General features: G+C 37.3%; 1 protein-coding gene across 5 annotated transcripts; it reads left to right on the top strand.

Moving 5' to 3' along the window:
- The first annotated feature begins 1,290 nt into the window (after positions 1–1,290).
- On the top strand, positions 1,291–10,825 carry LOC107765268 (uncharacterized). 5 transcript variants are annotated; one of them, XM_075257012.1, is made up of 24 exons: positions 1,291–1,733; positions 1,788–1,951; positions 2,177–2,282; positions 2,395–2,496; positions 2,641–2,700; positions 2,843–2,921; positions 3,772–3,919; positions 4,326–4,449; positions 4,570–4,750; positions 5,365–5,393; positions 5,537–5,685; positions 6,433–6,535; positions 6,623–6,718; positions 6,788–6,843; positions 6,930–7,053; positions 7,238–7,300; positions 7,388–7,447; positions 7,530–7,691; positions 8,472–8,545; positions 8,632–8,725; positions 8,847–8,983; positions 9,078–9,158; positions 9,282–9,387; positions 10,645–10,825. In XM_075257012.1, exons 2-24 carry the CDS (start codon positions 1,797–1,799, stop codon positions 10,714–10,716), a joined length of 2,361 nt encoding a protein of 786 aa, XP_075113113.1. In that variant the 5' UTR covers positions 1,291–1,733; positions 1,788–1,796; the 3' UTR covers positions 10,717–10,825. The 5 variants fall into 5 exon arrangements, 4 of the variants coding, with proteins under 4 accessions (XP_075113113.1, XP_075113114.1, XP_075113111.1 ...); XM_075257013.1 differs by having other exon boundaries at positions 1,299–1,733; positions 1,810–1,951; XM_075257010.1 differs by lacking the exon at positions 1,291–1,733 and having other exon boundaries at positions 1,744–1,951.
- Positions 10,826–15,631: the final 4,806 nt, after the last annotated feature.

Raw genomic sequence — 15,631 nt, forward strand, 5'->3', positions numbered from 1 at the left:
TTAGTTTGCAACTTTGAGGCATAATAATATCCTAAATCCGATCCGATCCCAACTTTAAAATTCAATCCAATCCGATATAATTCGGATCGAATTCGGATTGCATTTTCTAGAATCCGAAATCCGAAATTTGATTCCAAAATGTGCTAAATCCGATCCGATCCGATCCGTGCACATGCTTACGTGTAAGTGTCTTTTGAACACAGTCCTACGTGGCACACCGCCCGTTGCTTATTACTCCTTTTCTTTCCATTTGGGCATGTTTTTTTTATCAGTTCGTTTAATAATAAATAATATATTTTTATATTTAAAAATAACTTTACTTTAAATTTTTTATTTTATCTATTTTATCTCTAAAAGAAGCTCTTATAACAACACAGACCAAAAACCATACAAAAGCTTTTACTAAAGGTGTCAAATAGGCGGGTTAGATTGATTTTGAGGGATCAAAATGGGGGAGTCAATAAGTGGGCGGGTCATTGGGCTGAGATGGGCTGTGTCAAGATGAGCTAAAATCTGGGTCATAGCCCAACCCGCCCAACTCTTACCAAACTTTAATTAATGTGTGTTGTTTTCTTATGATTATTTAATTATCAAATAAAACTTTTTTTCTTTTGTTATAGTCATATAGGAGTAACAAATCAAACATTAAAAGAATTATTTTAAAGATATTTTAGTAAAATTACTCATGGATCAATTTGGGCTAAATATTAGCCAATTTTAAATGGGTTGAGATGAACTGGGTCAACATAGACCGAGTTCAACAAATGAGCGGGTTATTAACGTGAAAATAGCACAGACTAGCCAGTTTTCAGACTGGTAATTGAAAAATAGCCAGCATTTGCAAAGTCATTGAAAAATAGTCATTATTTTGCTGCAACACAGAAAGTTCCAGCATAATATACTGATTGATGCATCTATGTATGAACTTCCAATATATTATACTGAAACTCCAGCATACAGAAAGTTACAGCATAATATACTGGAGATTGGAGCACTTGTGTATGAACTTCCACCATATTATACTGGACTAGTATATTATGCTGGAACTTCAATATATTATGCTGAAATATTTTTCGGATTTAGAATAGTATATTCGTTCAGATTTATTTTTATATGAAAAATAATTAAATTTCGATTACTTTTGATTGAATTTCCCCAACCTTGGGCGGGTTATTGAGTTGCGCGAGTCAAACGGGTTTTCTTCTTCGTGTCTCTCACACTAGTGCACAAAACAGACACGTCCGCTGCCCAACTTCACCATCAAATTATAACCTTTCAAAAGACATACCTGACGAACTGAAGTGTTTTATATCGTCACTAATTATGTTTGAGTAGCTAACTGACAAATTATGTTAAGTTTTAAGGGGTTATCTAGGTATTTAGCCAATGAGGAATTACTAGTGGATTTTAAAAACTGATACATAATTTTATTGTAAGAAACAGGAGGTATAAACATACATTGCAAATGAACTTTTCGGGTGAAACTTGCTTGGGAAAGTTAGGGCACTTATGGAGAGGCTGGTTCGGGATTTAAATTTTATGGGTTTTATCAACCCATTATGTCTTTAAATTTATGGGTTCAAAATTACCATTTGTTGCTATTTAATGAATTTTTGTACACAAATTTATGTTTTGCATCGAAAGTTATTGGTTCAGATGATCTACATTCGCCCCTGCACTAAAGGGCGGGTCATGAATTCGACATGTTAAGGCTGAAATGGTGTAATTGACAGGTAACTTATCCAAATATGATGGAATTTTTTGAGTTCCTCGGAGTTGATATGGAGATCTCTGATATGTCATTTTCAGTGAGCTTAGACCAAGGCCGTGGTTGCGAATGGGGTACCCGAAATGGAATCTCTAGTTTGTTTGCACAGAAGAAGAATGTCTTGAATCCATATTTTTGGCAAATGATTAGAGAAATTATCAAGTTCAAGCAGGATGTCATAAGGTACCAATAACTTATTTGTCTTTAAATATGCCTTCTTATTTGAGCAATTTGTTGATTTACTCATCCCATTAGAAATTTAGAGCACAGAGTCTTCTTTGTTCATGCATTTGATTAAAATGGACTAGATCGTTCTGTTTTGTATGCTTTCTTTATATATGTGTCAAGGAAAGAGCTATCTCCAATGAAGTTTATTTCATCACGAATGTGTTTCTGATCACATTGCAGTTACCTTGAAGCACTCGACAACAATCCTGACATTGGTCGCGATGAAACAATAAGGCAATTTATTAAGTCAAATGGCTGTTCGGAGTTATTTCTGAAGGCTTATCTGGTGAGTGGTGACAGTGCGATTGTCGTAGTTATTGATTTGATAGGTGCAATACGCTTTTTGTTCACTCAACAAATTGTCCTTACTATAAGCAATTTACTCATATGATTCACAGATTCCAATATGTTCTTCAATCTGGTCCTGTCCCTTAGAAGGAGTAATGGGCTTTTCTGCTTATTCTATTCTTTCATTCTTCCGCGACCACCATCTTCTTCAGGTTCTTCCACTCATCAACTGTTCAATTAGCGTACTTTGTGTGTAGATTATACCCATTGTTAAATGCAAGAGACTGAATTTGAATGCTTACATATATCATTTTATTATACTTGTGCCTAAGGGTGCTTTTGTTCTTTATTTAAAGCTCTTTGGTCTCTCTCAGTTGCTCACTGTAAGATGGGGATCACATACATCTGTAAACAAGGTGAATTTTTATTCATAGATACCACAAAGTTTTTACTATTTCCCTGAGGAAAATTTCAGGCAATTACCAATTTTCACTTTCTTGCATGATATGTTAAGCATGTGTCATCCTTGAGAGTATTTGATGGGGACATTGAATGTAGGTTAAGGAGGAGCTGGAGAAGAGAGGCTGCCAAATAAGAAGTGGTTGTGAAGTAAATTCTGTATCGACAGATGAAGAAGGTCTAGTTTGGTTTTATTTTTGGCTTGTTTCAAGAGTTCATCGTGCTGATTATTTTATCATAATAGTAGATGGGCATATATCTGTTGGAAAATGGATAGGTTATTACCTAATGGAAATTTATTTAATGAAAAGACCCTATCACTTTATGTGTTTAAAATGGTCCTTTATAAAGGCGAAACTAGAAATGAGGAAGATAGGTTTTCATTGATATCCATAAGTATTTTTTTACAACATTGGTGTTAGCGCCTGTTTATGCACATATCAACTATTCCACTGGGTACTTGCTAGCTCCCACCGGTGTAGATAACGAGGATAACTCTATCCATTAAGGCTTAGGCAAATGGGAAGAAATCACCTAGTGTTCCCTGGTCTTCAATTTTTGCACCCACCTCATTGATCAGTAGGCCATACCCTTGGGTGCATATTTATTAGTGTTTTCGTCTTTACTTTCTTGTTTCTTTTGATAGGATTCCTAATCTGCAATTTCATTTTCCCTCTATTTTACTACCATATCTTCCCTATTTGACCACAAGTATAAAAGTGGGGTTGTTGGCGGGGGGGGGGGGGGTAGGAAGGCTAACTAGAGAATAAAAAGACATTAGTGGATCTGACTGAAGATAAAAAATCATTATGTTGACCAAGTTATGTTGGCTTTTAGCTTGTTGATTTGTAAAGAACATGTGTTACTTAGTTTATATGCATTTTATGATATTTTTTCAAGAGATAGTGATCTAGATAGAATTAATTTGGTGCTTATCTAGGGAAAAAGCTTCAGTCAGATGTATGTTACCCTCACATAGAGCTACGAACTACTCGTGATTCTAACTGTGAAAGGAAGAACCCTTGCAGGTTGTACCATAGCTTGCAATGATGGTGCCAAAGAAGTATATGATGGATGCATAATGGCTGCACATGCTCCGGATACTCTGAGAATGTTAGGCAAAGAGGCAACATGCGATGAAACAAGAATTATGGGTGCTTTCCAGTATATCTATAGGTACTTCCGGCTCCTTTATTTGAAACCTTGAACTTGCTTTTCTCTTTAATTTTAGTTAAGTTTTTCCGGAAAATTCATGCATAAACTTACATCGCTAATGTGGTTTATCTTCCTCTAAAAAAGGTAATAAATGCATGGCCATGTTCGCATTTGTATTTTCTATTACCAGAGGAGCTCTATTTTGTGCTTTAGTGAAATTCAGTTAAAATGCATGTTCTAATTGTGGCTGGTTATAGTCAATTAACAGCTACAACCTGCTAGATTTCTGAACTAAGATTAATATAGTTAGTAATTCCGCCTCTAAAATTCTACCATGAGCACAGCTTAAAAGGGCAGAATGTCATGTTGAAGAGGTACATCTTCTTGACAAATTCGTTTTAACTTATTTCTCTTGCTGCAATGACAGCGATATTTTCCTTCATCGTGACAAAACATTCCTGCCTCGCGACCCAGCAGCATGGAGTGCTTTGAACTTTCTTGGAACTACAAATAATAGAGGATGCATGACATATTGGCTCAATGTAATCCAGGTGTGTTATGCAATACAGCCATTTATGACCTTATATTGAAATTAGATGATAATGTTCTTCAGTGGAGAGTCTTCTCTTTAGTAACTACCCTCTTATTTTATGAGCTGTCTAAACTTACAGAATCTTGGTGACTCAAAGCTGCCTTATCTCGTAACCACTGATCCTCCTCACACACCAGAGCATACATTGCTTAAGTGGACAACAGGCCACCTAGTCCCCTCAGTTGCTGCATCAAAAGCTTCACGTGAGCTAGATCAAATCCAAGGGAAGAGAGGAATATGGTTTTGTGGAGCATATCAAGGTATGAATCTCCTTTTATGCAGAGCATGGACTGCTGTTTCAAGATAGATGTTCCTTTGTAACCTGCAATCGTGCTTAGTCTGCTGCTGGCATTCAACTATTTTCATTTAGAAAACCAGTTCCTTTAACTGAAACCTGAAGAATTGCACCACTCGCTATTATCTTTTAAATCACTTGCAGAACCCAGTTTATGAAACAATTTAGTTTCTTTCTCCGGACTTTTTATAGTTCTCTCCGTTAGTCCTTGGAACTTGCATCTTATAAATTTGAATCTGTTTTATTCCGACTCTCGGCGGATAAGATGACTGCGTTTCTATTTAGATGAAATAGCCCCGGGCCATCGAGACTGAGGGTACTAAACAAGCCGCCAAGCTGTCTTCGCAAAGAGAGCTTCATTCACTTTCTTTTTTCTTTCCGTTTCAACTTGATGCCTGCGAGTGAGCTCAAAAACCTCGTGTCTTGGTTTAATTCATTTCCTTTATTTGGAAAGCTACCGGTAAAGATTGTAGCTTGAGTTGTTCTGTCTTTAGTCCTTTCTTCCCTTTAGAGGACAAACTTTATTTTCCGCTTTGCGTTTCACCACTTGTTGATGTATATTTATTGCAATACTTTCAGGCTATGGCTTCCATGAGGATGAACTAAAGGTAGTACTACTTCTACTAATAACAAGCTCAACAGATTTTAACTGTAATTATCACCTTAATCTGAAAACAATTTGGAGTATTTTCCTGCTTTTGTTGACCCTCTGATGTCATGTGGATGATTATCTACGTTTGCTTCTCCTCAGGCGGGTGTGGCTGCTGCAGATCTCATGCTTAGAAGGAATTGTAGTATTCTGGACAACCCCAAGCACATGGTACCAACCTGGCCTGAAACAGGAGCACGCCTCGTCGTTACTAGATTTTTCAGAAGTTTCATTAAAACGGGATGCATAATGTGAGTGCTGATAGTTTCCCCTTGTATTGCTTTAATCCCATATCTAACAACTTGTTTATTTCCATCTATCCTATTTCTTATTCGGAAAAGGGTCAAAAAGTTTTGCCGTCTAAAAAGAGCACTTTTGCCCTCCGTTTGTTTTTGTATCAAAAAGTTCCTTGCCGTCTAAAAATGGGCCCACACTTACCCTCAAAACTAAAGGCTGTCCACATGAGCTTCTAGACCTATTTAAATACAATATATTTGCTGAAATGGCTATCCAACAAGAATCATAGCTGAGAATCCTACAGGGTGCCCTTCCCAAGGAGGAAGACCATCGAAATGCATTTTCCCTCATAAAGTTAGACACAACTTTTGGACCTTGAGAATTCACATCTACTTCCTCTATGGATGTGTTCTTCGAGCTAGAGTTAGCCGACGCCATCAATGACTCGCTAGCAGGAACAGGGCTCAATGGAGGCAAACAATTATTCAAGAAAATGCTCGTTTGAGATAACGATCTCGCATGAGAAGCTCCTAACTCCGTCAGATAACTCAAATTAAGTTTTACATATATATTATATTTATATATTTTCCCTGTAACTCTTATTTTATTTTGGCATGATGCCGATATGAGTTGAGCAAGAAGTGAGGAGTCATATCGCCGACCCCATCTTTGTTTGAGACTGAGTCTTAGTAGTTGTAGTAGTTGTTTCTTCTAAATATTAAAGATATCTGGATAATTACTTTATATTTTGCGATATACAGCTTCTTTGAAGAAGGAGGTACAGTTTTCACCTTCCAAGGAACAGAGAGGAAATGCTCTCTGAAAGTTTCTCTTAGAATTCATAGTCCACAGTTTTACTGGAAGGTAAATTGAAATTCTCTTTTCTCCCCTTCACGTTATCAAGCGATAAACCCAAACAGAATCCAAATCTTGACAAATTCTGTGATATAGATTGCAACTGAAGCTGAAATAGGCCTTGCTGATGCTTTTATTCATGGGGATTTCTTTTTTGTCGACAAGAATGAAGGTCTTCTTAATCTTATCATGGTGAGGAAATAGCTAGATTCTTTGTAAATAGCATTTGTTTGGTACTTAGCTTCCTGAATTCTTTTACAGATATTTGTTGCCAACAGTGATTTGAAAACGTCTGTTACAAGTTCTAGCAAGGAAAGGTAAATAGTTTGTCCTCAACTTGAAATAAAGAAACATAAACTTCTGTTCATATGTTAAAGTTTTTCATCACTTTGCATGGCTCTAGAGGCTGGTGGACACCATTCCTTTTTACAGCAGCACTGCCATCTGCAAAGTATTTCATTCGACATGTTTTGAATCAAAACACCCTGACTCAGGCTCGTCGGAATATCTCCCGTCATTATGACCTGGTAAATAACTTGTGCATATAATATCACCCAAAGTATGTAGGGGATGTCAAAGATCAGTAGTGAATTGAAGTACTCAATCCTGCATGTATTCTTTGCCAGTTGCAATAGATTCCTGTAATTTTCTTGTCTAATATGGGCTGCTATTGTGTAGATGATAAGCATTGTTTTATTGATGTTTGTTCAGAGTAATGAACTCTTCTCACTCTTTCTGGATGAGACAATGACATACTCATGTGCAATATTCAAGGTTAGCTCTCAAATTCTTAAATGTTTGCCACTTTTTTTTCTCCTCGTATGTTAAGCTACATTTCCTGTTCTTTCATAATTTTTCTAGAGTGAGGATGAAGACCTAAAAGATGCACAGCTGAGAAAGATTTCTGTTCTCATTAAAAAGGTAAGTCATCAACCATGTAAAAAGCTCTCTCATTTCAGCTTAGATTTCAAGCATAATTTGATTCTGCTTCTATTCTATTTAGGCAAAAATTAGCAAGGAACATCACATTTTAGAGATAGGATTTGGTTGGGGAAGTTTTGCTGTGGAAGTTGTCAAGCAAACAGGGTGTAAATATACTGGTATAACTCTCTCCGAGCAGCAACTGGAGTATGCACAGGTGTTAGTTAAGCAAGCAGGCCTTCAGGTATAGATTGTACTTACTATGTTGAAGCTCAAAAGTTTTGAGTTTGGAATTTCATTCTCATCCGTCTAGATCACTAACATTTCATTCTTGTTGCTGCCCGTTTTAAGAACATTTGATGAGGATTTCCCGGAAATCTTTGAAGAAGTTTTTTGAAATCTGTAACTGGAGAATTGAAGATGTGCAATGACCAGTTCAAAACTGATGTATAGAAATAACTGAGACAGATCACGGATATACAGTGGTTCAGGAAATTTTCCTCTATATATGGACAGGCACAGCAAAGAAGGAAACCATCCAATTTAGATTGTATAATAGCCTTAATGCCCCCTTCTCTTATTGATGGCTTAGCCTACGCTACAAATATAATTGCTATAAGCTGAGGAAAATGATAAAGCAACTAGGAGATTGCAATTCATGACTAAACCTTCTTCCATTTTCTTGCTTTCTGAACAGTAAGAGCTCCTGAACAAGCTAGTCACAGGCTATGTTGCAGGACTCTCCGGAATGCTGCTGCACCCGTGTCGGGTCGTCTAAAAATACACTATTTTTTGGTGACCGACACGCACCCGGCAATATTTTGGGAGAGTCCAAGCAACATAGGTCACAGAGAAGTTATGGCACAAAATTAACTAAAATGCTTCTTTGTATGTTGCATTCGCACATTTGTCTTTATAAGATTAACATGAGAACATGATCTGCTTAGCACTTGCAAGCCAAATCCGAGCAACTTTAAAGCTAGGGTTATCTATTTATATTCAATTCAATGAAATTTTTTCACAGGATCGTATTACGCTTCTCCTATGTGACTATCGTCAAATGCCAAATAAGGGCAAATATCACAGGATTGTATCAATGTGAGCTTTTATTCTCTACATCTTGACATGTTGTATTACTCACTATATGTCGAGCTAGTGTTACAATTGAATAATTTCATTTTCAGCGAAATGATAGAACATGTTGGTCATGAGTTTATGGATGAATTCTTTACTTGCTGCGAGTCTGCATTGGCAGAAGATGGGCTTCTAGTTCTGCAGGTAATGAATTAAAGTGATCCCTTAACACAGTCCACTTTGTTCACTTTCGCTTCAATTTCCTTCACTGTTCTGTCGCTCTTGTTTCTTTATGCTGCTTTTCACAAGCGTTGGCTTTCCTTAGTTCACTTCAGTGCCAGATGAGAGGTATGACGAATACAGGCATAGCATAGGCTTCATAAAAGAGTATATATTCCCAGGTGGATGCTTGCCTGCACTAAATCGAGTAACATCAGCCATGGCTTCTGCATCCAGACTATGGTAAGAAAGAGTTCATTTTGTGATTTTGCACTAACGTCCTTGTCAGTTTTTCATAAGCATGTGTCGTAGCATTTGATAAATGATATAAATGCAGTGTAATGCACCTGGAAGAGATAGGAATTCACTTCTATCAGACACTGAGATGTTGGCGGGAAAACTTCCTGGAAAATCAAAGGTAACAAGATCAAAATAAGTTTACAATCTTCTACGCTGAGTTAAAACCGTTTCTTTCATGAACTATCCGTAGCTTGATCAGTTCTGAATGTTTATACTTGACCATTGATAACTTTATCACTAGCCAAATTCGTGTTTTGGGATTCGATGACAAGTTCATCAGGACATGGGAGTACTACTTTGACTACTGTGCTGCTGGATTCAAAACGCGCGCAATAGGAAATTATCAGGTATGGTGATAAATCTTTGAAATTTTATAGGGTAAAACCACTTCTCAAGTCATTTAATTTCCTTTTGTTAATTTGAACATAATTGTTGATGACATAATCTTGCCAATGTTCGAAAAATAAATGTGCATGACATATAATCATAGTGGAAAGCAGGAGGTGCGGTACGTGGATGGTACTTAGGAGTCGTTTGGTAGGGTGCATAAGAATAATGTTGAATAGAGTGTATTAGTAATGCTGACATATTTCTTATCCATTGTTTTGTTTGATTTATTAAATCATCTTACAATTTCTAAAAGAATTGGTTGTTTACAAAAATACCTTCATAACCAGTCCATTACTTTATCTTTTTAAAAGAAACATATGTTGAGGAATATTTTTATATGAAAAATGGTTTAAAAAAAATTATTTGATTTGTCTACCTATATTGTAGTGTAGAACTGAATATTTATTTATAAAAAAGGAAATATGCTAAGTACTTATTTATCTACTAGGGATATAATTTTATTTCTCACTTTCTTGGATCATTAGGCAAAGAAAGTTTGAATTAAAAAAATAAAAGGAAATGAGTTGATTACAAGTGCATTCCAGTAGGTAGTAGTAGTAGAGTACAGATTTATAAATTTACAATGAAGAAATTGGCGGAGTATAGATATAAATAGCGGGAGCAATTTCAGTATCAAAATTTACATCAAACTTGCATTAATATAATAACATAGTTTAATGAAGCATAAATTTTGAAGGGCAATTTTGTTTTTAACTAAGCTAATGCATACATTAAAACCCATTTTATTGTTAATACCATGGTTTCCTATGCATTAGTTATGCATAGGATAATACCAAATATGGTGTATAACTAATGCTTGCATAACTAATACACAAAATAAGGTATTATTAATACACAAAGCTAATGCATGCATAATTATATCTAATGCATCCTACCAAACGACCCCACCCCTTAGTTATTAGAGAGGGTATAATTTTATTAACTTAATTGTACTTTCAACATTACTCTTCACGTTCTTCAGGAAAACTTCTCTTTTCTTGTGAAGGGTGGCTGTGAAACTCAAACTTATTATGATACCATGTCGAATTATGTGAACTACTTCGTTTAAAAACTTAAGCAATTGGAAAGGATACAATTTTATTTATTAATTATTTAAATACATGCATTTTTTCAAATTTTTACAAGAAATCTTGAAATTGTCTTACCTAATTTGAGAAGTAAATACTCAAAGGGTGCTTCAAATATTCTTGTAGATTGTATTTTCAAGGCCAGGGAATATTGCAGCATTTGGTGATCCTTACAGTGAAGTGCCTTCAGCTTATTAGAGTTTCTTTGTTTGGAATATTCGAACTTTTTCTTTGCAAATGCCTCTGCGTTCTCTCGTACTGTGTTCTTTGGACTTTTTTCAGCTACTAATAAAAAGTTATTGAGGAATTTTCATAAAAGCATTACAGTTTAGAGCTTAATTACCTTACGTAATTATTGTTTGCCTAATTATCATTTGTAGCTACTGTTTAATTTGTATTCATTCGTTCTAAATGGCTATATCAACGCATACAATACACTGAAATACAATGATAACTATATACAGCGATATATAGTTACCGTATCACTGTATATGACTTCATACACGGTATATATTGTTTTTATCGTTAGGATTTTGCTACAAAATACATAAACTAGGTACGAGTTGCATCACTTGTATTAATATTACCAGCTTGTATCACTTGTATTCATTCGCTCTAAATGGTTGTATCAACGCATACAACACATTGGAATACAGTGATACATATAGTTGTCATATCATTGTATTTGACTCAATACACTGTATACATTGTATGTTAGAATTTTGCTACAAAATGCAAATAGTAGGTACGAGTTGTAACTATTTCAAAGTGTATTTATGTACGACAAATAGTGTATAAGTTAGTTTCACCATGTAATTTTTCCAAAGTTATTCAAGGATCTTGTTATCCTCATTTAAATAAGAAAGGAGAGCTCAGCAATTGACTGAGTATTCAATTGTTGTGAAGCTTAAGGAAAGAAACTACGATACTGTTTGGTTGGAAGGAATGAAGAAAAAAAAATGTGCTAGAAAATTAGGCAGGTATATGTTGAAATAGTCGAGGTGTATAGAATACCACCGCCAAAAAAAAAAGGTGTATAGAATACCACCGCCAAAAAAAAAAAAAGGGAAACTCAGATTTAAACAATAACATTAAGACACAAGGAGTGGAAATAAAATTAGAGAAGGGAAAAAACAACATAGGAATTCTCTGGTAAATTGATCACTTCTTGTCACGACTCGAATTTCCTATCGTCGAGACCATGATGGTGCTTAATATTGTACCCGTTAGGCAAGTCAACGTTACTGATTATTTTACCTTTTTCCTTTATCTTTTAACAGCTTACAAGTTAACAAAAATAGATCAGCGGAATAAACGCGGAAGAACAGAATTTAACAGATTATCTTAATACAAATAACGAAACCGTAGTAAAACTCCACCGAGAACTGGTGTCACTACTCACGGACAGTCTACGAATACTACAAATAATGGTCTGAACAAAGAAATACACATCTGTCTCGGAAATAGATAAAACAGAAAAGAAACATGATAGAAGGGGACGCCAAGGCCTGCAGATGCCTGCAGGACTACCTCGGGTCTCCATTGGACTGAAGACAACCACCCAACTCTACTCACACGGTCCGGCATCGAGATCTGCACAAAAAGTGCAAAGTGCAGTATCGGTACAACCGCCCCCATGTATTGGTAAGTGTCGAGCCTAACCTCGGCGAAGTAATGACGAGTCTAAGACACGACAAACATCATAAACATGTGCAGTTAATCAGTATAATAACAGAGTAACAAGTAATAAAAACCATGCAGAAATGTACGGGAAGGGGCAATATACTATGTGGTTTCACCATAAAGAATTACAACAGTAAGGAATTTAAACAGTTAAAACACTTGAACCGATAGCAGCAAAGGAGCACAATAAACAGAAAATGCACGACATCACCCTTCGTGCTTTTACTCTCAATCCTCACCACGCAATCAATAATAGAAATGTGCACGGCATCACCCTTCGTGCTTTATCTCTCTTCCTTACCATATGCATCAATATAAATGTAAATGTGCATGGCATCACCTTTCGTGCTTTATCACTCTTCCTCATCATATGCATAAGTATGAATGTGCACGGCATCACCCTTCGTGTTTTATCACTCTTTCCTCACCCAAACAGTAAAAACAATAACGTCCAACAATTAACTTCACAAAATAAATCTCAACTTGAGCCAATACTCAACAATGGTCAATTACCAAGAAATTATCATAAGTCTTGTTCAACATGGATAACATTCAATTTAAGCATGGACATTACATAATAAGAGTCACAACAGTCACAATATAAGACTCAAGGGCATGCTAGGCACCAACATATAGATACTCGTCACTACACCTATACGTCATATTCAACACTAACACGTAGCAAATAAGACAAAAACACCTAATCCCTCCAGCTAAGGTTAGGCCAAACAATTACCTTGATTCCACGGCCAAACTCAAGCCTCAAATACCGCTTTCCCCTTAGATTTCACCTCCAATTCACTTGTATCTAGTCATATTTAACTTTATAACATCAATGATTGCTAAATAAATCAATTCCAATACATAATTATAGGTTTTCTAATATTTTTTCCAAAAAGTCAAAAATTGAACCCGGGCCCGCTTGGTCAAAACTCGAGGTTCAAAACCCATTCACCCATTCACCCACGAGCCCAAATGTGTAATTAGTTTCGGAATCCGACCCAAATCGAGGTCTAAATTCTCAATTTTGTAAAATCCCCAATTCTTCCCAAAAATCCCTAATTCTACCATGAAAGAACAAGATTTAGGCCTAGAAATCTAATGGGTGTTGATTGATGTAAAATGAAAGAGATGAGTTTAAGAACAAAAACCTATGATTTGGTGTTAAAATCCCTCTCCAAAAATCTCCCAAGGTCGGTTTCTATGGAAGAAAATATGAAATTGTGGAAGACTCCCGTGCTGGTTCTGTTTTAATTTCACTGGACAGACCTTCATCACATTCGCGAGAGGTCTGACGCGATCGCGATACACAACGGCCTAAGGGCTTCGTGTTGTCCATCCACGCATTTGCGTAAGGAAATTCCCCCCAAGTCATCGTGTGCGCAACCCAGTGGTCGCGTTCGCGTAGAAGGACAAGACTCCCCTCCCCCAGGTCCCTTGACCATCGCGTTCACGGGAGGATGAGCGCGTTCGCGAAGGGTCCCACCCCCAGTGTTTCATGTTCACTTCCAGTCCTCCGCGTTCGCGAAGAAGGAATTTCTTCCTCAGACCATTTACACTTTGCAATCGCGAGGCACAAGACACATGTGCACCTGCAACATCAAACAATAGAATTCTCTAAGTGTAAAACACCCCGTGGCCTATTCAAAACTCACCCGAGCCCTCGAGGTTCCAAACCAAACATGCATACAAGTCTAAAAACATCATATGGACTTGCTCGCGCGATCAAATCGCTAAAATAACACCTAGAACTACGAATCTAGCATCAAAATCAATGAAAATCTCAAGAACTCTTAAAGTTTCTATTTTCACAACCGAGGATCCGAATCATGTCATATAAACTCCGTTTCTTACCAAATTTCACAGACACCACTTAAATACCATATTAAATATGTACCGGGCTCCAGAACCAAAATATGGGCCGAATACCATCGAAATCAAGCATCATTAAATTTCCAAAAATCATTTTATTTTCAGTTAAATAGTTTTCTTCAAAAATTCATTTCTCGGACTAGGGACCTCGGAATTCAATTCCGGGCATACGCTCAAGTCCCATATTTTTCTACAGACCTCCGGAACCGTCAAATCACACGTCCGGGTCCGTTTACCTAAAACGTTGACTGAAGTCAACTCAATTCAATTTTAAAGACAAAAGGAAGTTTTTAAGACCTCAGAACACATATTTGACTTCTAAAATAAGAGATGACCTTTTGGGTCATCAAATTCTTCACCTCTAAAATAATCGTTTGTCCTTGAACGGACATAGAAAAGCACCTGAGTCGGTGAAAAGATGGGGATATCAGCTCCACATATCGGACTCGGACTCCCAGGTAGCTGCCTCGGCAGACTGACCTCTCCACTTAACATGAATCGAAGGGTAACTCTTCGATCTTAGCTAACGAACCTGGCTACTGGCTCCTCCTCATAGGTCAAGTCCTCGTCCAACTGGATAGTGCTGAAGTCTAACACGTGGAATGGATCGTCGTGATACCTCCGAAGCATGGACACATGAAACACTGGATGCACAGCTGATAAACCTGGCGGCAACGCAAGTTTGTAAGCCACCTCTCCCAATCGATCAAGGATCTCAAAAGGACTGATGAACCTAGGGCTTAGCTTTGCCTTCTTCCCAAATCTCATCACGCTCTTCATGGGCGACACCCGAAGCAACACTCACTGTCCGACCATGAATGCCACGTCACGAACCTTACGGTCGACATAGCTCTTCTGCCTGGACTGAGCTATACGAAGCCTATCCTGAGTAATCTTAACCTTCTCCAAGGCATCCTAAACTAAATCTGTACCCAACAACCGAGCCTCTCCCGGCTCAAACCACCCAACGGCGACCAACACTGCCTACTATATAATGCCTCATAGGGAGCCATCTAGATGCTCGACTGATAACTGTTGTTATAGGAAAACTCTGCTAATGGCAAGAACTGATCCCAATAACCTCCAAAGTCAATAACACATGCTTAGAGCATATCCTCCAAAATCTGAATAGTACGCTTGGATTGTCCGTCCGTCTGAGGATGAAACGATATGCTCAACTCGACCCGCGTACCCAACTCATGCTGCACTGCCCTCTAGAAATGCGAGGTAAACTGCATGCCTCGATCAGAAATGATAGACACGGGCACACCATGAAGACGAACGATCTCACGGATATAAATCTCTTCCAACCACTCAGAAGAATATGAAACTGCCACAGGAATGAAATGCGCTAACTTAATCAGCCTATCCACAATAACCCAAACTTTCTATGAGTCCATGGGAGTCCAACAACGAAGTCCATAGTGATACACTCCCATTTTCACTCAAGAATCTCAATCTTCTGAAGCAAACCACCAGGCCTCTAATGCTCGTACTTTAGCTGCTTACAATTCAAACACCAAGCTACGTACGCAACAATATCCTTCTTCATCCTCCT

This window comes from Nicotiana tabacum, chromosome 7, assembly GCF_000715075.1.
Source record: "Nicotiana tabacum cultivar K326 chromosome 7, ASM71507v2, whole genome shotgun sequence".
NCBI lineage: Eukaryota > Viridiplantae > Streptophyta > Magnoliopsida > Solanales > Solanaceae > Nicotiana > Nicotiana tabacum.